This window comes from Vidua chalybeata, chromosome 2 (assembly GCF_026979565.1).
Source record: "Vidua chalybeata isolate OUT-0048 chromosome 2, bVidCha1 merged haplotype, whole genome shotgun sequence".
In the NCBI taxonomy this organism is placed as follows: domain Eukaryota; kingdom Metazoa; phylum Chordata; class Aves; order Passeriformes; family Viduidae; genus Vidua; species Vidua chalybeata.
The window spans coordinates 29,631,041-29,652,944 of record NC_071531.1 but is presented as its reverse complement, the minus strand read 5'-3'; the positions used below and the strand labels follow the sequence as shown (position 1 = coordinate 29,652,944).

General features: G+C 41.1%; 1 protein-coding gene across 10 annotated transcripts in view; it reads left to right on the top strand.

Moving 5' to 3' along the window:
* The window catches only part of MAP4K4 (mitogen-activated protein kinase kinase kinase kinase 4), a 165,613-nt gene extending 144,000 nt beyond the window's left edge, over positions 1-21,613 (top strand). For 9 of the 10 annotated variants that reach the window (XM_053933302.1, XM_053933296.1, XM_053933279.1 and 6 more), the window contains 9 exons: positions 1,040-1,157; positions 1,428-1,598; positions 5,824-5,967; positions 11,133-11,267; positions 13,600-13,700; positions 14,419-14,568; positions 15,412-15,571; positions 17,493-17,632; positions 18,339-21,613. In XM_053933302.1, the coding sequence (XP_053789277.1) occupies positions 1,040-1,157; positions 1,428-1,598; positions 5,824-5,967; positions 11,133-11,267; positions 13,600-13,700; positions 14,419-14,568; positions 15,412-15,571; positions 17,493-17,632; positions 18,339-18,422 (1,203 nt within the window). In that variant the 3' untranslated portion in view covers positions 18,423-21,613. The remainder of the gene's footprint in view (positions 1-1,039; positions 1,158-1,427; positions 1,599-5,823; positions 5,968-11,132; positions 11,268-13,599; positions 13,701-14,418; positions 14,569-15,411; positions 15,572-17,492; positions 17,633-18,338) is intronic. The other variant, XM_053933289.1, reaches the window with a different exon arrangement.
* The last annotated feature ends 291 nt before the right edge of the window (positions 21,614-21,904 follow it).

The window sequence follows — 21,904 nt, the reverse complement described above, 5'->3', positions numbered from 1 at the left end:
GTTCAGGGCAGCGATAAACTCCAAAGACCCATTGCTGTTTTTTTTTCTATAGAGGCTTAGGAAGATCAGAGGTTGAAGATTAGTTGATGCTAAAGAAGTATCTTGTAACTACGTTTGCATAAAACTGATCAAAAACTCAGTACTGTTTAGTATAACATACCACATGCACACTTTTTATATATATACACTTTTTTTTTCCACTTGTCCCATTCTGCTTCAGTATGATATGTTGTCACTATAATACTAAACTGGCAAGGGTTTTTAAGTTGTTCCATTTCCACTTTTAACAGTTCATTGTTTCACTTGTCTTCTTTCTTTCTTTATGTTTTTTCATGTTTAGACCTCATAATTCAACAAGCACCAGTGATTTTATCCACTACATATTCATAGTGTCATGTCACTGTTTGCTACACCTTCCACACTAATGAGCCCCTTTGTTCAATACAGGTTTAATATGTTGCTTTGTCAAATAAAGGTGGAAGAATCTGCTGCAGCTTTCTGGCAAGAGGCTCAGGTTAAACAAAATAGGGAGAATGAACAGTAGCGAACATTGAAACGTAGTCCATCATAGAAGTGAATGCTTGATCCCAGGTGGTTCTGATTTTGTTGCACAAGCCAAGAGATCAAACACCAGAATTTAATTAACTACCTCAATTCAGGAGATGCTTCATAAATTCAAAAGTTGTAGGTAGTGGACAGCTTGCAGACAAAATAGTATGCATACATTTAAGCAGATTTCCAAAAGAGAGACATTCCCTTGCTTTGTGCCTGATTGTAGTGGTCTGTACTAAAAAGCTTCACTAGCAGCTGAGGTTCAGGGATGACAATTCAGCTAATTACATTTTGCTGTAACATGTGCGGTGTGCATATGTATCTAGCTCAGGTGTGGTGCCTGCAGTACGTTGTGTATCTATAAAGGAAGTATAAAAGCTTGGGGAGGCTCTGTAGCATAATTCCATAGTGACTTTAAAATGTTGGTGTTTGTTATCCATGCTTTTTATTGTCATTAATATTAATAAAGTTGAAATTTACATTGCAGACTCAGTCCGCTAGTAACACACTCCAGAAACACAAATCTTCCTCCTCCTTTACACCTTTTATAGACCCCAGATTACTACAGATTTCTCCATCTAGTGGGACAACTGTGACTTCTGTGGGTAAGTAAAGTAGCTGAAGATGACAATTGAAAAAGGATTCAGTGACTTGAGTGGCTCTTTAAAGTACTTAAGAATGTTACCATCATGCTTTTTATTTGTTTTGCAATGGATTGCATAATTTGTTTTCTTTTTCCATTTGCATTTCTTACAAAAATTAGGACTCTCTCAGTGTTCTCAGTTACTGATTTGGCTTGTATGATGTAAAAAATGTATATCCAGAATCTAGCACTTGAAGGGTATTACATGCACTTTACTTTTTTTCTCTTTCAGTAGGATTTTCTAGTGAAGCAATGAGATCAGAGGCAATAAGGCAAGACCCTACACGGAAAGGATCAGTTGTCAACGTGAATCCCACAAATACGCGGCCACAGAGTGACACACCAGAGATTCGCAAATACAAGAAGAGATTCAATTCCGAGATACTGTGTGCGGCCTTATGGGGTAATGCAAACGTGTTCTTCCCTTGCCATTCCTGAAATGTAGATGTGCCAGTAGGAGCTTTCAGCCTTTGATAATGTGTCTCCAAAACTGTAGCTGTTTCTCTGCATTTATTCAGTGCTTGTTTACATCTTTTTTGTTGCAAGACCTGATTATTATTGTGTTTTTTACAGTATATTGCTTCTGCTTGGTTATAATTTCCCACTGGTGCATACATGCTTCTGATGGCACAGTTTAAACTGAGAATCACAGAATCATTAAGGTTGGAAAAGACCTCTGGGATCATCAAGGCCAGCCTTTGACTTAACACCACTGGATCAGCTAGACCATGGCACTATGTACCGCATTCAGTCATTTCTTGAACTCTTGCAGAGATGATGGCTCCTGTCACCTCTGTGGACAGCCTTTTCCAATGCTTTACCATACTTTCATTGAAGAAGTTCTTCCTGGTATCCAGCCTGAGCTTGCCTTGGCATAGCTTGAGGCTGTGTCCTCTTTTCCTGTCATAGGTTGTCTGGGAGAGGCTTCATGCAGTTCATCGGGATGTCCTTTTCAGCCCTTTCTAAACCCTGCTAGTACATCTCTTGCAGCTTTTGGGAGCTTGTAGTAGTCCTTGCAGTGTACAGCTGGTGCACACAGAGTATTCTTTTGAAAAATGATCATCTTCTTGACGCTTTTGCTAATGTATTGTTGCAGGGCTTGATTAAGGTGTGTTACATAAGATGACTTGTCACCTCAGTCATCAGTTTATGTAGGAAGACAGATGGAAAAGAAAAGGATAGAGGAGCATTTCCCATTCTGAGACTAGCTTTGTTAAGAGTGATTACTGCAGAGAGAAGCTGGGTATGAGATGTCAGCTGACCAAGTCTGTCTGGTCTTCTTGTCACTAGGGATGATTTGTGTTGGTGTCAGACAGTCAGGATCCCACACTTCATCAGGCTTTGAGCAGTGCCTGTTGCCTGCTACAGTGTAGAATCTCTGCTGCAACCCCTAGTGAAGGCTTTTCTCTGTTGTTTTTTTCCTGGCCAGAATCTGTGAATTAATTTTTTCATTATCTAAATGTTAATAGCTGCTGCTTTTGTACATTACATATATACTTATCTAGTATCCATAAACTTGGCAGATTATAAATGCACATGCAGGTCATTTAAAAAACTTAGGAAGAAGAGAAGTGGCCATTGCCCTAAGGTATACGATTATTGTAAAGGTAACACAGTCCCCTCTCTTTTTTACTTTTTTATAGCTCTTCCAAGGCTTTAGTTCTCTTTTGGAGTAATGTCCAGCATTTCCTGTTTCTCAGAATAACACTTTTGTCCAGTCTTCTTTCCTGCAAAGCTGTGTCAGTGAAATAGCTCTCCCAACACCTTGTCTTCCTATCTGCTGTTTTCTTTATTTCCAGAATTTACTGGTAAGAATTTTTGCCTCAGCACCATTTCTGCTTGAATTCCCGATAAAGTTAAGACTTGTGCAAATGTAAACTTTCAGGCTGTGAGAGGCCAAAGGCAGAGAGAAATCATATGGTGTCAGTAAAGATGACTCATAATTTCTCTGATCTGCCTTGTTTTGCCAGTAGCAATTCGTGTTAATGGTTTTATATTTCTTTGATCTATATATCTGTCTGCTAGGTTGGTTTAAAGAATAGGTATAAAATCCTAGAGGTGTTTTTTTTACAGCTGTAACACAGCCCTTCATTGAACATTTAGGGCCAAACTGATGGTGATACAAGTTGGTACACATGCTTACTTCTTGATAATGTTTCACTTCCTTCACCCTTAAGAAAATTAAACCATTTCATGGTGATGCTTTCTATTCAAAAAAAGGCAACTTTCTTTGCTTTGCTTTGCCTTTAGCAGTGGTAATGCCAGTAGTATCTGGCAAGCTGCTAATTGCATTAGGTCTCTGATGCTGTTTCTTCTAGCTCTGAGTGGTGAAAGTCAATGTTAATTACATGGATGCAGTTAGTCAGATTCTTACACCCAGCCTCCACAGCCAGCCTGTACTTTTTCAGGAAGCGTTTCCATTTGTTTGAAAAAACCAGAACTGCTTAATTGTAGGGTGGCAGTAGAAGAGCTCTGCTGTCTGTGAGTGAGGAGGGTGTCTACACTGTAAAATACAAGCCCTGCTTGCCACCAGCATAGTACCTCATTAGTTTCATCTAAAGTGCACGTAGCTGAGGGAAGGGGTTTGGCACAGGTGTGCATGAGAACTCAAGGCAGGAACAACTGAGAACAGGAACAACACCAGAAAGGCAGCGGCAGGAGAGGTGAGGGTGGAGGCAGGAGCAAGGGAGTCCTGATGTACAAAGAGGGGAAGGGACCCTGAAGGAGCAGTTTGCATATGGCTTGCTTTGAATTGTACCCATACTGGAAAAGGTGCAGAAATGCATGTTGAAGCTTACAGCTTTAGTCAGTGGGTACTGGGGCTGCAGGAAGGAAACCAGCTGCTGGGCGCTTCCTTGGCTGGTTTGGTGCTGCTTCAGCCTGTGCTAAGCCCTGACTTGTGCGTGGCTCGCTCTCTGCTTCCTTCTGCCACTTCCCAATCTCAGGATGTCTCCCTGTCTGTGTGAAATGCTCTTGGGTGAAATGGCCGTTGCCCATGGGGGCTGTGAGATGGGATCCAGTGGGTGCAAACCATGTGGGAGATGCAGAGGTGAGAGGTGGGCAGCACAGGGATGAAGGAAGTTTCAGTAGCTGAAGGAGGGCCTGGAGGTTGACAGGCCTCCCAGGAGAAGCAGCTGAACAGCAAATCTAGGCAAAGATGCCTTGGGACTGCTGGGACCTCTGAAGTTTTCTTACTGAAAAGGGTAGAGAGAAATGGAGAGCTGCATGATGATTTCTGAACTCACTATGGACAACATCTGTTTTTCTCATCCACCCAGAGGTTTTTAAGAGTGCTCCAGCACCAGAAGTTCAGCCCCCTCCCCATCATAACTGCTTCCCCCTAACACCCTCTCCCCTTTCAGAGATACCTTGTGCCCCCTAGGTCAGGCTTAATGTGCCCTCCTTTTTGCAAGCCTCTCCCATGCCTGGTATCCACGGGGGTGTTTAGGTGAACAATAATGCCCTTTTTCAGTGCTGTGAGAAGGCACGTCACTGCTGTAGGTGCAGACTGCACTGAGACACACACACACACCTGAGCCCTGGGCCCACCTGCTCTGTCAGAAAAGGTTCATTATGGGATCAGCCCAGATGGCCCATTGGCACCAGTATAGTTGTATGTGGGGGTTAATTGTCCTACTAGGGATTAAGACCATTAAGCAGTATAACTATGATAATCTTGTGTGAGTTTTGCTTTTCTTACTTCATTATTTTATTGTGACAAAGCATGGCAAGTTTTATATTGGCATTGCAACATGGAAGTCTAATAAAGTGAGTCATACATTCGGTTTGATTTCCATTTCCTGTATTGTACTTGAACTGTCTCGCAAAATTTGTGAGCTTCTAGACTTAAGCACTATTGCAAATAAATAGTTATGAAATTTAAGAGTGATAGTATATTAATAGATATTTAAAACTTAGTCCCATATTATTAAAAATGTATTATGTAAAAAAATGTAATTGATTCTAAATAGTAAGGTTTAATGGACTCTTGGAGTGTTCCAGTGGACCTTTGGAACTGTGTGTAAAGAAACTGGCCTACTGACTTTTCTCATCTATATTTGCTTGATCTTTAGGAGAAGCCTTTGGAAACACAAGATTACTGTATTTCTTCTAGTTTTAACATTCAGATGGAAAAGATTGTTGTGAAGCTGGGAACAAACCCAGTACCTACCCTTTTGTGGAAGGGCTGCAACACAACCTGTTTCTCCCAGTGGGAACTGTTTTTAGTGCCATGTCCTTGTCAAGAGCATCATACTACCACCACCCTAACAACAGCTAACACATCTTTGGAATACATAGGCTTGCATACCACTTTGTGCCTCAACCCTCCTTCCAACATTAGCATGCCTTTTTTTTGGGGAACTAGTGCTCTGGAAAGCACTCTGTGGTCTACCAGTCTCTTACTCTCTTGAATGCTGTTTGGTATCAGTAGTCACTGTGGACAGGTAGTGTAGAGAGCCTCTACATCAGGAGATCTTTAGGCTGCAGGCAATGGAGACCCAATCAGCAGTGGTTAGACCTGCTTGAAACAAGACAGTTGCTCTATCAATCATCAGTTCCTCAGAATATGTGAGGAAAAGTGAGGAAAAGTGCTTACTAACTTGGATCTTTGGTTTTGTTTTTTCTAGGAGTGAACTTGTTGGTGGGCACTGAAAGCGGTCTGATGCTGCTAGACAGAAGTGGGCAGGGGAAGGTTTATCCACTCATCAATCGAAGACGATTCCAGCAAATGGATGTACTTGAAGGGCTGAACGTCTTGGTGACAATTTCTGGTAAAGTTAATTGTTGAACATTATATTTTTTCTCCATGTGCCATGGTATGGAAGAAGGATTTTCTTGGCAGCCTGTGTATTGAGGGGGAAGTCCTGACTGAAGTCAGTGGGTTTTCCATCATTTCATCTCTGAGTCTACAGTTTATTTCTGCAAATGAATAGTTTTCCACACAACACCCATGCCTACTTGCTCCCTGTCCTTCCTTCTGTGGGGTGACCTTTAAAAATGCTGCATGAGTTTGTGGGAAACGTCTGACTGTGTTTCCTTGTTCAGTATTTGAGGGCTGGAAGTTAATGTTTTGTGAAGTTTGGGAAAATAGCATTCCTTCCCTCTGTCATGGTTGCTTTCAACCTGGCCTCTTTCTAACTAAAACACAGTGTGCTCCTTAGTTTTAAGGATGTTTTTCTTGTGTGTTAAAATCTGTAGAATGGGGAAAACTCTTGCAGAATAGGGAAGTAAGAGTGATGTACGGTAAAAGTGTGAGATAAACAGTAAAACAGTGTGTACATGGTGTGGAAATAACAAGAGTGAGAAAGCAGATTGGTGTGTGGTCTCTCACTGGGTGCAGCTTGGGAATGGCAAAGCAATGGGAGGTGAAGGGTGGTGGTGATGCTTGTGTTTGTTTAGTGTGTGCTGATGAAAAATGTGTTTTATGAAGCTTGAGGTTCCAGACTCTTTGGCTCCGGAAAGTTATGGCATAAGTTCAACCTGCTGTTGGACAATTTGATGTGGTGCATTGTTAGTCTTTCTTCACAGGTGTTGTTCAGCCATTTACCTTTTGTTTTGGTTTGTTTGGGAAATCAGCCTTTGCTATGCTCTGTGTGTGTGTGACAGGGAGAGGATGTTACATGAGGTTTCTCACAGGATTCGTTGTTGTTCAGACCCACCTAAATATTTTCTAGGCTCTGGAACCTTTCTTAAGTCTGCTGGAGGAGTCTCTGGCTCTCCCAACACTTGTTCAAAAGGACACAAATTAGACAATTTAGTGGAATTTAGTGCATTAGCAATGTTGTGTTACCACAGATCCAAAGAACTATGCCCATGCAGCTGTCATCAACACGGGATTTGTTTCTGTCTGGAACAACTGAATTTTATTGGCTTGCCACTTGCTACACGCTCAGATACAGCTATGCTGTGAAATCTATAAAAAGAAAAAGATGAATCAAGCAGCGTTTAAAAATACACAACCTGCTGTGCGCCCTTTTGATGTCTAATGCTGTATGTTAAAATATAAGCTGTTTGAAAGGCACTATTTGATGGGAGTTTATTCTATAGCAGACCTTGTAAACAAAAATATTGTATAATCCAACTTGTGTAAAATCTGTTGGTTTGAAACATATCCTACACAAATCACAAGTGTCTTGTGATTCAGTCTTGTGTATAATTGTTTTAAATTTATTTATTTTTGCGTCAGTCACAATTGGAGTACCCTGACACATCCGTTTGCTTTGTTTCCTTCAAAACTATTGCTTCCTCTGTGGAGACACGCTACATTAACCCTTAAGAAATCAGCTGATCTTTGGTTGTTTTATGCCTTTGTGTCTGTGCCATCTTCTGTGTTTTATGGGAGGTTACTGGAGTATGAGGCAGAAGAGGCATCCTTGCTCAGTGAAAGGCAGGGCTGGGAGAGCATATTCAGTGAAACCATAATGCTCTTGTGCCCAAGCTTCCCCTTATATCCTACTTTTGTTTTCTGTGCTGCTCATCTCAGTTTTTTACCGTCATGCTGGACTTCCCTAAGTATTTTTTTATTTTTGATGCGTTGCTTCACCTCTCCAGGCAAAATTGGAATGCTGGAGTGAGGATATGTTTCTGCAAATGGTGTGTTTTGGCAGATTAGTGATGGAGCTGTCTCTGAGCTTTGTCCCAGCACTGCTACAGCTTCACTGGAAGCATTGTTCAGCTCAGTGTGGTGCACTCAGATGTAGGTTCCTCTGAGTTTTTTGGGAAGTGATGTGCTGATGGTGGTGGGGTTTGAAAGGTGTCACTGCAGTGTGTGAAGTTGCAGTGCGTTCAGATTTTGAGAGGATTGTTATCTAAACTTACTTTTAATAGACACACTCTTGAGTCTGAAAACATGAAATCAGTTCTTGGCCCTATTTATATTTGAAATACAGAACTTTCTGACAACAAAGCTTTTGATACTGAGATACCGAGCCTGCTAGAAATGGTACAAGAAAGCCTCGCGGGTAAAGCAAGTGTAGTTGATTGGTGCTTCAGTTCATGCTGTTGAGAGGCAAAAAACATAGTTTCATCTGCTCAGGTGATACAGTGTAGAGTCATAAAAATGCTGGAGGAGATAGTGGCAACGTGCATGCAGAACACGCTCCAGTTGTGGCTCCCTGAGGGTTTTGCCAGCCCAACTGGCTGATGGTGGCACCAGGAAGGTAAGAAGAGATGACAGAGTGGAAGAACTGGTTGGAATCTGTCTGCTTAATAATTAAAAACCACAGGGACAATAAAAACAAAAAACTCAATATAGGAAAAATGATTTTGCGTTTGAAACTATGTCTGTGGGAGAATCCAAGCTGGGGGTTCTTATACAATTCGCTGTCTGATTAGTTCATTTGATGGCTGGAGTAGAGTTTTCTTTCTTATTTCAGGATCATAAGGATTAGATCCCTGCAAAAAATAAAAAATACCAGAATTTTGAGAACTGTTTAAACTGTCTGGTAGAGCTTTACAAGGAGAAGGATCTAATCTCCCCCACTCCAAATATTAAGAGCAGCATAACTTGCTGAAATAAATGCATAGCTGTGTTTATGTAACTAACCGGTTCTGCTCTTTTCATGTCAGGCTGCAGAAAGGCAGAGGAATTTCCTGTCTTGTGACTTTTCCTTGTGGTCTAGACACCAGAACACAATGGGAACACACTTGAGATATTTCTCAGTTGTTTTGAAAAATATTTCTGGTTGGAGAGAAATACCGTGGTGCATATCATGTGAATCAAAAGGAAAAAAGTAGCCGCATGCTGGGAAATTCCCATGTGTACTGTTTGTTCTGAGTCTTAAAGTTTGACTAAGCTACTGGGGAACCTACAACCATGGAAATAGCTGAGGCAGAATTTGTCTCCTTCTGGGTAGGGACTCAGCACGGTTTTGAAAGCATTTGGTACATTGTAGAGACCCTGAGCCCTCTGAGCTCTTTCTTGCCCAGAACTGCAATGGCTTGATCTGGACAAGTGATATGAACTATGTTTCCTATTTTTCAGTGTTTTTAAAAGAGCCCTTCTGGCTATGATTTGCAGTGTTCTCGTGGAAGGACCTTTTCTTGGTTACATGTGGAACTTATGGAAATACTGTTTACTGCACTAGTCCTCCAGATCTTGAGAAAGCTATAGGAAACATGGCTTACTAAATATTAAGCCAGGAAGTAAATCAGGGTACTCATTTACTGCTAAATAGATAGTCCCATTTGTAATGGAGATAAACAAAAGATAGTGCAGTGTTACTTCACATTTCATTGCATGGCATCAGAACAGAAGGGCTTTTAAAATTGAGTAGCAGATCCAGCATTTGCAATTACCTCTCGAATTCCACTTGAAGCTTAGTGAACAGATTTTTTACTTTGAAACTGCCTCCTCTTTTCCTCCTGTCCTTTCCCAAGTAATCATAAAAAGATCTTTTAGACTGTGTGTCTTTTTAATGCAGAGGATTGTGGTGCTGGAGTCCATAGAGAGCCTGTTTGCAAGTTGAGCTTCCCCACATTGCTGCCCCAGCCCTCTGCAGATGCTTTTCCTGACAATCCTAGCTCTGTTAGGGGATCCCTTACTATCAGGGTAGAGGGTCTGTGCAAGCTCCAGCCCCCCAGTGTGGAGCTGGCTATACATAGCAGGCTGGTCTCAGTGCTCAGGCCTCTTGTCCTGCTGCAGCCAATATCTCCTGAGCAGCTACCTGTGAACTAATCTGTCAGTAGGTATCGTGTGAAAATTTAAATGACAAATTAAAGACGTTTAGCTGAGCTCTGTAGCTATCTGGATCTGGCTGGCAGGCTGCCAGGTGTGTCATCTTGATAGGTAGTGGCTTTTGACAGCACAGACCAGTATGGTGTCACTTGGCCAGCCCCGATGTGACTGCAGTACAAGTCACCTGTCTCCCTCCCACCTCCAATGGCTGAGAAACACTGGAAAGACACTGGCTCCTCATTGTGGCTGGTGCAGCACGAGCATGGAGCTACTCTGCTGACAAGTAGGGTCCCTGCGGGCATCTCGTGTTTCCTTTGCTTTCAAAGAGACCTCATGGAGCCTTGTTAAATGGCTACTAGTCAAAGCAGGGATGATCTCCCTCAGGTGCAGCTTAATCTGTGGAACTGTAATGGTCCCAAGCAGCTGGAGAAAGGAGGATGCAAGCTTTGAGTATATGCATTTAGGGCCATCTTCTCACTAGCTCAACAAATGCTTTCTGGGGCATTAATTGTTAAAGAATCAGTGGTAAATGTTATCATGAACTTTGCTTTGCATTCTAAGAGACCTTCTTGTACTGAGAGTTAAAAAGTCTGAGCTGTGTTTTGATGAAGTTGTCAGTTGATGATAGGGCAGAATGGGCAGGTAGCTTCTTTAGCTTCTTTCACCTGTGGAGAAGAAACACCTCTCACAGTTTCTGTGTGCAGCCTGGTAAGTATTACACCCTTGGCAGCTGAAGGGAAGGGCTGCTGACAAAGCAGTCATCAGCTTTTAGCAAGCAGATGAAGTTTCAGGTCTCACATTCCATCCTGCTGCTCTCTTACAGTTTTGTGTCTAAAAGAGCCATTCTGACTCAATTATATATATATATATATATATATATTTTTTTTTTTTTTTTTTTTTTTTTTTAATCTCAGTGCATGACTCTCTGGTGCTTTTGTTGTGGGAGTTACGAGTTCTAGTGGAAGTTGTCTTGGTCCTAAGAACCATATAGCTGAAGAGTTGTTCCCTTGCATTTGTCATTTATGTGTGTGTGGTACTACCATGTGTATCTATAATTGATGAACGGGAAAGTGCATGTGTGCGTGGAGTCTGGAGTGAAGCTGTTGTGGATGAAAAACTGAGGGAGATTTCTGTGGTTGTAGCATTTTCTCCTTCATTGCTGTTTTGATTTGTTTTGCAGAGCTTTCTGTTTGCCTGGGTAGGGCTTTTTGCAAGTATCTTCCTATGGAGATAATTTTTTTTTTTTCATTTTGTGGTCAGGTAAGAAGAACAAGTTGCGAGTTTACTATTTGTCGTGGTTAAGAAATAAAATCCTTCACAATGATCCTGAGGTAGAAAAGAAACAGGGCTGGACAACGGTGGGCGACTTGGAAGGCTGTGTGCACTATAAAGTTGGTGAGTAGCAAATGCAGTAATCAAATAAGTTGGGATAAAGGATGGCTGAGAAAGGGAACTGCAGTGCATGTAGCTATTGGGTTCATGGTTTGGTTGGTTCTATTTCTAGCTGTCTTATCTGTTTCTCAGGGTGAACTTGCTGGCAAAGCACCAAAATGGCAAGTTACAGGGTTAAATGATGAGAAGGGGTTTTGTAGTGGGATGATGGGTTGGAAACTGGATAGTGTGCAAATCCCATCTATCTCTGTCCTGTAATGGATGCAGCTTCCAGAAAGGTGCTGATATGGGCAGTGAGGGCTGGTAACATTTCACCCCCTCTTTAGATAATAGAGGGATTCTCGTCCCCAACAACTGTTTCCTTTACTAACAAGTTTCCCATATTTTTTACCATGATGAATTTACGTGCTGGAATAGATTGAAAATGTCTCTCTTTAATGTAGATTTTAGAGACTGGAAGGAAAAAAAAAGTGGGAGGAGAAAGAAAGCTCAGGTAGCAGACGAGGTCTGGGGAAGAATCTGGGAACAGAAGCGTGTCTGTAACTTCAGGATGATTCACTGATTCCTCTTATCTCATGAAATTTCCTAATGCCATCTCAGATCTGCTGCAGTACAGTTACAGAATCAAATGTGTTTTCACCAGGCAGGTGCCCTTTGAGTGGTTTTAAGTAATTTAAATGGATTTGGGTATAGAAACTTCCACCAGAAACTGGTGAAAGACACGTAGCATTCACAGCCAGCTGAGTATATTCAGTGTGCCTGCTGCCGTGCAGGTGGGAATAAGAACCAAGAGCTCTTTCTGCTGCTTCAGTTTCATGATGCATCCTAATGGGCACTGGATGTTGCTCTGATTTGATTTTCTCCCACGAGCCAGCTCAGTTCCTTTCCAGCTGTGTCAGTCAGTGTGGAGCAGCAGCAATCAGACTGTTCCCAGTCTCCTCCTGTCATGCGTGTGCTCTTGGAAAAACCTGCTAATGGGGCGTAATCAATAACAATGGCAGTAAGTGACTGCTGAACCAGGAGCTTGACCCCGAAAACAATTAATAATGCACTTCTCTGGTATCGTACCCCAGGGTGTCAGCAGCATAATGAAGTGGCCTGTTAACAATACATCAGCAGCTATTGAAAGGAGGCTTTCCAGCAGGGAAGCATCTGAAACAAAGAGCATTCTCTTCCTGATGAAGAGGGGTTTGTTAGCCTGGGCTGCAGCCTGGCACTGAACTTCCCCCTAAACCACAGAAACACAGTAGATTTTTTCAGGTAGTCCACAGCCTCTTTGACAGCTGCGCTTCAGTTCCCAAGAAGGAGAGCTCTGCCAGTAGCTGGGCTTCAGTCTGGGCGCTGTCACCGAGGCAGCTGGCACTGATCACTTCCTTGTCTCTTTGATGCAACAGGGGCCTCCGATGTCAGGGTGATGTGGTATTTATGGATCTCAGTTGCTTCAGGCGACTTTTGGCTCCTCTAAATGAGAAATTGCTCTTTTGAAACTTAAGATTTGGGTGAATTCCCAGATAGCACCCAGAGCAAATAATAAGAATTATCAAATGTCCCCTTTCACAGATGAGGTGGTTTTGTTCAACACCCCCCTCGTCCCCGTGAAAAAATTCCAGGAAGTCTTGTAAGCTAGACAAGACCGAACAAAAGCTCTGTTTTTAGTCAGTACAGCTGTGGAGGTTGAGACACTTTTTTTGGTCTGTTGAAGAAGTGTGAAGTCCCTTAACACTTAGAGTTCAGTCTTGCTTTCCTGCAGAGTTCAAAGAGCAAGTAGTAGCATGGATCACTACTATAATGACACTTTATTTCTGATAAATTATGTGATTTTTTTTTTCTTTTTCTCAAATGAGTTATCTCAGGATTTAGGGACAAAGGAAAGTGCTCCAGTATTAAGCTTTTATTTTGCTTTAGAAATTGAGTTATGTTGTAATTTTCATTTCTTCCTCCTTTCCTCTGGGTAATTTTTCCATCAGCTCAAACTAGCACTGTTGTGACTGGGACTGCCAGTAATGGACTCTTCCACAGTCATGGCCTTCTTTTATTGGAATGTCCCTGAAAATAGCTTTTCTTGTCTTGATGACTAAAAAAATAGTGGAAATAAGTTCTGACTACTTAATTCTAAAGATAACATGGTCTGTTGCTAGTCAGAGTAATGACTTCTGTAGCATAAATATATCAAAGAGCTTAACTCTACACAGAAGTAGCAATCCTAAAATGCAATGCTACTAAACTCTCAAAATTACAGTATTTCTTCATACTTACATAACTTGTCTTCTTTCTTGATGTAACTGCAATGACTTTGGCATTTTGCTTAATTCTTTTTTGTTTTCTTTAATTTCAGTAAAATATGAAAGAATCAAGTTCTTGGTAATTGCATTGAAGAGTTCTGTGGAAGTCTATGCATGGGCACCAAAGCCATACCATAAATTTATGGCCTTTAAGGTAACAGTATATTTCAGCCATAGGTAGGATTTTCTCATAATCACTTGCAGTTATCCCTTTTACAAAAACGTTCTGACATTGTGTCATGGCTATATCCCAAGCTCTTTGATAAATCTCCACAAACTTTGTGTTATATTTTAATTTAAGAGGGCTTTTTTAAATTCTAAGAGTCAATACATATAAAGGTCTAAATTGTAACTGAGCATAAGCTAATAATGACACAACATCACAAGTTTTTGTTTGCTCTCTCTATTAAGAAAACATGGGACAGAGAGAAGTGGACTAAGCTTCTTTGTCTGAGCAGAGCAAGTCATGAAGTGATATTCAGCAATGCTATGGGGCTGTTTCTGAATATTGCTAGAATGAAATTAGCTGGCTTGGTATAATTGCCAGGCTGGTTTTACAGACAGTTATTGTGGGTTGTGCAGATTGAAGTACTACAGGAGTGCCAAATTGCCCTGAACTTTGGGGGAAACAATTCTTAATAAAAAAGCAAATGGACCAAGTAAACCCTACAGAAAATAGCTTAGGTGATTGGAATGCAGCAGTTTGCAGAGTAATGTGTCCATGAGAGATGTGTCAGCCTAATGGGTCTGGTGTCTAGAGACCAGAGGAATGTGGAGGAATAAACCCACAATGTGTGCATGTGAACATGTTTTTGTAAACCCCATTGTTGTTCTAAGCAGTAAAGTAAATCTCACTGATGGTTGTCTCACAGTCATTTGGAGAATTGGTACATAAGCCATTGCTGGTGGATCTAACCGTAGAAGAGGGTCAGAGACTAAAAGTGATCTATGGCTCCTGTGCTGGCTTCCATGCTGTTGATGTGGATTCAGGATCGGTCTATGATATTTATCTACCAACACATGTAAGAGCTGCTGTTGTGTCTGGATTTTTCTCTTTCTTTCTGGTGGATCACCCCCCCACCTCCAACCCCTTCCTTTCCCCAAATGACCAATGTGTTAGGCTGTCCTTGTGGATCACTGCCAGATGTTTGCAGTGCACCCCTGATTGGGTGCAGGGGTCTGAGCAGATACGGCCACATGTGCTGTGGAGTTTGTGTCTCACAGTCAGTCCTCACCTCATAGTTAGTATGTCTCTATGGTTTGGAGTTGCCCACTCAGATCTGATGAGGACGAATGTGCCTGTTTCAGGGGTGGCAGCTAAATGGCCAAGTACCCTGCAAATCTCCAACAGCACAAATGACACAACAGCCCAAGGGCTGGTTTCTTGCCAACCCAAGAAAGGGTTGGCAAAGACCAGGTGACCTTAGCTACCAAGGTTTCTTGTTGTTCATTGTACACAGAGGTGTCAGATGGGCCACCCCAAGCATTATTCAATGCAGTGCAGAGATCTGAGTTCTGCATCTGCTCTGCTTGCCCCAGGCTCCCTTTCTGCACATGGAAAGAAATGGGGACCCCTACATAGAAATTAATCTTTCCTCGTTTAGACATCTGCCTTAAGATGAGAGGACTTCTGCTCCAAGGGTTTACAGGTCTTGGTCACTGTGGTGTCTAGCTTGAGGGCAGCAGATATAGCACCTGTAAAGTGAGTGAATTTGGGACTCGATGATCTTTAGGGTCCCTTCCATCCCAAACCATCCTATGATTCTCTGAATCCCTGATGTGTCAGCCAAAACCAAAATCCCCTGTCCTTTTCTTCTAGCACAGGCCCTGCAGCATTAAAAATGCTTCCTCTTCTGTCACTGTAGATCCAGAGTAGTATCCAGCCTCATGCAATCATCATCCTCCCAAACACGGATGGGATGGAGCTGCTGGTCTGCTATGAGGATGAAGGAGTTTATGTCAACACATATGGAAGGATAACCAAGGATGTGGTTCTGCAGTGGGGGGAAATGCCAACTTCAGTTGGTAAGTGCCTCTGGTGAGCCATGTGCTCTTAGGGAGCGTGAGTCTGTGTGCACGTGGGCAGAAGGAGGGAACATTAAGTGTGCTGCTTCTGCATCTGAAGTCAGTGCTGTATTATTTCTGGAAAACAGCTGTGCAAAGTGAAGAGTAATCATATGGATCTGCTTTGTGCTGAAGTTTTTGTGAATAAAACCCAAACAATCAAGTTGAGTTCACAACTGAGAAACCCACCATGACCTCTGTAGGCTGCTGCAGAATTTTTGCTAGACAGCCACAAAGTTATGGAATCCTTTCAGTATAAAGGCATATAAAGTGGCAGATGAGTAAAATACTATGGGTAAGTCTATGTAGATAACAAAAGGTGTACCTCATTTGATTCACCTTCAGATTCCTCATCTCTCCTAGCACCATTCTCCTTCATCTCTCCAGCTCAAAATAACGTTGAGAGTGAGAACAGTGAGTGTAGTATGCAAGTACACACCAGAATCCCTCCTGCTTGTAATTCATTGCAGAGCAAAGCATGGGCTGTAGGCACACCCTCCTTTTGTTGGGCAAGCACATTGCTTCTTATGGGCTGTGAGATGGCTGCACTTATTGGGAGATGACAGCTGATAGCTGTTTGAGCAACAAGAACAACAATGCAGGAGGAAATTTAAAGAAGTTAGATGCACAGCATGTTCCTTCCTGTGCTGATAAACTCTTGACTAGATCTAAAAGCAAGCAGAATATATTAGCTGTCAAATTCCAGAGCCTTTGGAGACTTGAATGCTTGTGAAGTAGTAAATGGTATTGAGGCCGCCAAGACCATCTGAACATCTCATCTAGCAATTTTTAGTAACTATTGGGCCCAATTAGCACTAGTGGAATATTTAAAAAGGAATAATTTTCCATTTCAATGGTGTATGCACTGTTGGTGTATATTATACTGTAGTAGATAATTTGATTTAATTTCGCTGAAAACTAATATGAATATGTTACATAAAAGGAAAGTAAAATTAAATACTTTAAAATTTTGCCGGCTATGAAGTCCTTTTTATTCTTCTGTAAAGTATGCATGCAACAGCTTAGTCTTCATTAAGTTCCCTTATTTTTGACAGCATTCCTGAAACTGTCCATCAAATTGCTTTGTGAATATACATTTTTATAATGCTGGTGACTTTACTTTTTATTTAATTTTCTTACTACTATCAAAAATAGATTTTTTTTTCCTCATGCTGCTCCTAATCTGTGTTACCTGGGACACTCTAAGGAAAAATGTTTGATTTGTTGTTTTATTTGTGCACAAAGGGACACAGTATGCCAAATAATAATATTTCTACTTTGAGGGCTTAATGTGAACCTCTTGTGAGATACACAGAATGATTTTCAGTTGGCTTTCTCAAGGAGATCAGTTTTTCAATTATTATTCCTATTAAGAGAGGCTAGGTAATTTTTTTCTAGTTTTACCTTTCCCTCTTATTCTTTGTTTTTGCTGACAAACTCCATCAAGGAGGGAAAATAACACATTACATACAGAGTTGGTGCTTGGGACACACTGTGGTAGATGGGCTTAGTCTATTTAAACCTTGGCTTCTGCTTTCTCCTTGTCAACACCTAATTAATATGTCTCTTTGTCCCAGACTTGGAAGAAAATGCCTGTGTAAAAACTCAATGTTCCTTCCATTTAATTAAAGGTTATAAAGTTTCCTTTGTTATGAATGCTCAAGGAAGAAGTATATAACATAGAAAACATCCAAAAGAAATTAAAAGTATTTTTTAGGCATCTTGAATGTTCTGAGGACAGAAATAGCACTTAGAACATGTGTGTAGCTACAATAATGCACATGCAGGTAATTTTTAACTGGAGTGTGTCAGGATATGCCATGCTTTTTCCATTTCTCCTGTTGCCCTCTGCCTCTCCTAATGTGCTGTTTTCTTTCCAAAGCATACATCCGATCTAACCAGATCATGGGCTGGGGAGAAAAAGCTATCGAAATACGGTCGGTGGAAACTGGACACTTGGATGGTGTGTTCATGCACAAAAGGGCACAAAGACTCAAATTCTTATGTGAACGCAACGACAAGGTACATTCCCTCCCACCAAGTTTTTTGTCAAGATGATAAGCGGGTACTTCAGTTGGGTACTTAGGTTGGGTTGACCCTGATCAGCAGCCAAACACCCAGCCAGCCTCAAGCTCTCTCCCCTTACCCATGGAAGGGAAAGAAAATAGTCAGAAGGCAAAAAGACTCATGGATCGAGATAGGACAGTTTATTAAGACAGCAAAGTTTAATAAGACAGCTTTTACATGCAAGCCAGACAAAATTAGAGTTAATACATAGTCTCCCATGGGCAGGTGGATGTCCAGATGTTTTTTCCATACATAATGCTTGCTTGAGAAGGCAGATGTCTTCTCAGGGACACCACAGTGTCCCTACTTTCCCTGAGCTCTTACTGGTGTACATGATGCTGTACGTCATTTGGTCAGTTTGGGTCTGCTGTCCCAGCACTGTCCCCTTCCAGTTTTTTCCCCATCCCAGTTCACTGGCTTTTTAGGGGCGAGGGAGCTGCAGAGAAAGCCTTGATACTGTGCCAAAACACAGATGTGTTAACAACACTGTTTAAACACAGGTGCAGAGCCCTGCACCTACAGGCCGCTATGAGGAGCATCAACTCCATCCCCACCAGCCCAGACCATCACTGCAATTGCACTGCAAATACTGGGACAGTGGAGGCACATTAGAACCACTGCTGTCCTACCTGCTCAATTTGCCAATCTCTTTTCTTTGCAGGTTTTCTTTGCCTCCGTGCGGTCAGGTGGAAGCAGTCAAGTCTATTTCATGACCCTTGGCAGGACTTCACTTCTGAGCTGGTAGAAGCAGTGGGATTTGGAGAGGAATTGCTGACATCCAGAGTCTGAGATCTTCATAACTTGGAATTATTTTCAACTGGAGTACAGACCTGCACGAGTGCAGCACTCTGTGTAAATGTGTGTGCAGGCATCACTGGTGTTAGGTTTCTTTATGTTTTTCAACTGAGGCTGCAACGCAGCTGGTGCTGTAAAGATATTGCCATCAGGTGCTACAATGTCTTTGAGATTTGGGATCATACTAGAAAGCTACAGGTCTTCTTTTCCCTTCAGCTCCAGTATTCCTAGGATTTGAAGGACTCTGTTTGTTAGTGTTAAAACAGAGGAAGGGGGGGGAAATGGAAGAAAAACAAACCAGGCTTACCATGACCATGCTGTTTGTTGAGTGGACAGGAGGCAGGCAAGAGAAGGTGAGAAGTGGTGTAGAGAGTCAGACTGGCTGAAACAGAGGGCAGATCTAGTCTAGTAATGTTAACAATGTATTTAATTGACATTTCTTTTTTGTAATGTGACAATATGTGGACAAAGAGGAAGGTGCAGGTTTTAAGAAGTTAATATTTATAAAATGTGAAAGACACAGTGACTAGGATAACTGCTTTTTGGGGACAGGGAGGGTGGGAAGGGGCTTGGGGTGGAATTCTTAGGGATTTTTGTTTCTGCAGTTTTATTTTGGCCTGGCCAATAACTTTAGTCATTTTCTGTGTACCAGGTGTTGCCTGAAACATGTGCAGGTGATTTAAAAAAAAAAAAAAAAAGGAAAAAAATTTCATTTTCTATAATGATTCTGTGTTAGGCCAGAACTTGGTTATGTCACAGTATTAGCACTGCCTCAGTTAAAGGTTTAATTTTTGTTTAAACCTAGAAGTGCAACAACAGTTTTACCACAGTCTGCACTCGCAGAACTAAAAAAAAAGATAAAAAAAAGAAAAAAAGATAAATAAAATCCAAACTACATATGTTTATTTTTTGTGCCTACCTCATTGTTTTTAATGCATAAAATAAAAGAGGTGGTTTAGTTTATACGTTTTTAGAAGAAAATCCATTAATGTCTAATTTAATCTTAATACCAAAACTACCAGATTGAAAGGTTTTTGACTGTTATTGCATAGCAAGTTTCAGCAGGAGGAGAGTAGTCCGTTGGGGCAATAGTCGTAGCGGTATGGCAGTGAGACACTGATTAATGTAATCTGCTTACAAAATTTGGTAAAGCAAGCATTTTTAAAACCAGTTTCATCCTTAATAGACGTATGAATTTAGCCTAAACCAGAGGTTTGACTCTTCTAACACATGGGCTTAGTAACAGGCAGGTAAAAGTAACTAGGCTAGTTCTATAAATTGTTAAATGTTGTAGGAAACATTTTGGGGCGGTGATGTTTTTCTTTTTAAGAATGCAATGCACTAAAACTCTTTTAAGAATGTAGTTAATACTGCTTATTCATAAAAACAGCGTATACCTGTGTTTAGATGTAAGATCCCAGCTCTGGCTTTTTTCCTTTCTTTTTTCTTTTTTTTTCTTTTTTTTTCTTTTTTTTTTTTTTTTTTTTTTTTTTGTTTTGTTTTGTTTTTTTTAAGTCAGTTTTATTTTATGAATAAGTTCTGACATTTTTAATAAATGTCTTGAGAGTAATAATTTGTTTAGTGGCTACATGTTCATTACTTGAGAAATCTTGAGTGTATAATAATCTGTTGGTGTTGTAATAATGCACAGTGTCACAATTCAGCCATTTTCCTTTTTGTTTTCTTTTTTTTTTCCCCTTAATTCCTTTGGTGGGGTACTTTGCTGACAGCTGCCTTAAGCTGTTCATTCAGTGAACAGGCTCTCAGTGTTTCATGGGCTTTGTCTTCTGCTGTGGTTAACTTTCCTTCATGGCATGACAGGTAGGGCTTTTTAAACACGTATTCTTCAATTCAGTCAAGCTGATGGCTCGAGCGACTGGTCACACAATCAATTAAGAGCCAAGAGCACCAAGTGTGCAAAGCTCAGACTCAACAGACCCTTCTTTTGGTGTCAAATCTGACTGCTGTAAATCCTTCAACCCCGATCAGCGCTGCTGCTGAAGACTCTCCTTCAAACATCGTAATGGTTGAAAAGCGAGCGGTAAATGCGTACCTCCAGCGCACGCGTGTGCACACAGCAACCCCCACTCCCCTACCCCCCCAAAAAAAAATCAAAACTCAAGAAAGCCTTACATTTGCTGGCGGAGGAATACCTAGAACTATTTTTTTTTAATTGTATGACTTTTGGATAGTGTTGAAGGTGAAGGATGTGTTCTTTTCAGGCCCGGTGTGGTCAGCCAGAAGAATGATCAACCTTTTGTACTATAATGAACTAAAGGGGACTCGGAAATACAACGTGATGGTGGACATGGGTGTAATCACAGAGCTGCCCTGTAGTGTAGTTTGCCGAAGCTGATTCGATCGAATGTCAGTCTGCGTGATTTAAATCTTCCAGTGCTATGTGGTCAAAATTAATCTAGTCCTTGAAAGCTGATGCTATTCACCTAGAGGAAGATGCTCCAGTGCTATAGGGATGCCCAGGTCATGGATATGTGCTGTTGAAGTTTTGAGGCTCCGGGGGAGGGAGGAAATCTCCTTCCTTCAGTGGGTCTGCCCATCTGGCAGCTTCTGCCTCCACAGAAGTGCCAACATGGCAAGGTAAAAACAGTATTACAAAACCACTTCACATACCAACATCGAACTCTTCAAACAGTGCTTTTGTTTGCAAAGAAGAAAAGAAAAGCTCCTAGGTTTAGTTTTAAGCTTTAATAAGTAATAATTTTCTGTATCTTTAAGTCAAAGTAACCCTAACTTGTATGACTGCAGTGTTTTTATTTTTTATCTTATGCACATGTTATGTTGGAGAAAATGTTTACAAAAATGGTTTTGTTACACTAATGTGCATCACATATTTATGGTTTATTTGAAAGTGATTTTTGTGGGTTTTTTAGTTTTTCATAGTAGTAGTAGTTCACTTTTTGTGATTTATAACCCCAAACTCTGCTGATTATAAAAATGCTAAACAATAATACAAAATGACAAACTGCATTAAAATTACTAATCGTAGAGCTGCAAAGCAGACTGGTGGCAAGTAAAACACTCAGCCTTTTTTTTGCAGTGCTATCTAACTTGTCTTCTGTGTATTATGGAAATTACTGTTTTTTCCCCGTTTTTCCTTAAATAAAGTCAAATTGACACCTATTGTATGTGAAAAGTACTTTGAATATCTACTGGCTGCAGAAATCAAACTGCATGTTGCCTAGTTGCATGTTACCATAAAACAAAAGACTTATTGTCAAATCTCATAATTTTAGAGACTTTGACAATAAATGTGGGCTTTTGAGGGCTTTTTCTGTTGGTTTTTTTGGTGTGGGTATTTTTTTTTTTTCCCAATCTCCTGGTGTGGTTGCTCTTTTGAAAATTGCAATTTTTGCTTTTACAGAGAGAGTGAAAATCGTAGAAATGTGAGTGTGGGCCCAGAAAGAAGTTGCA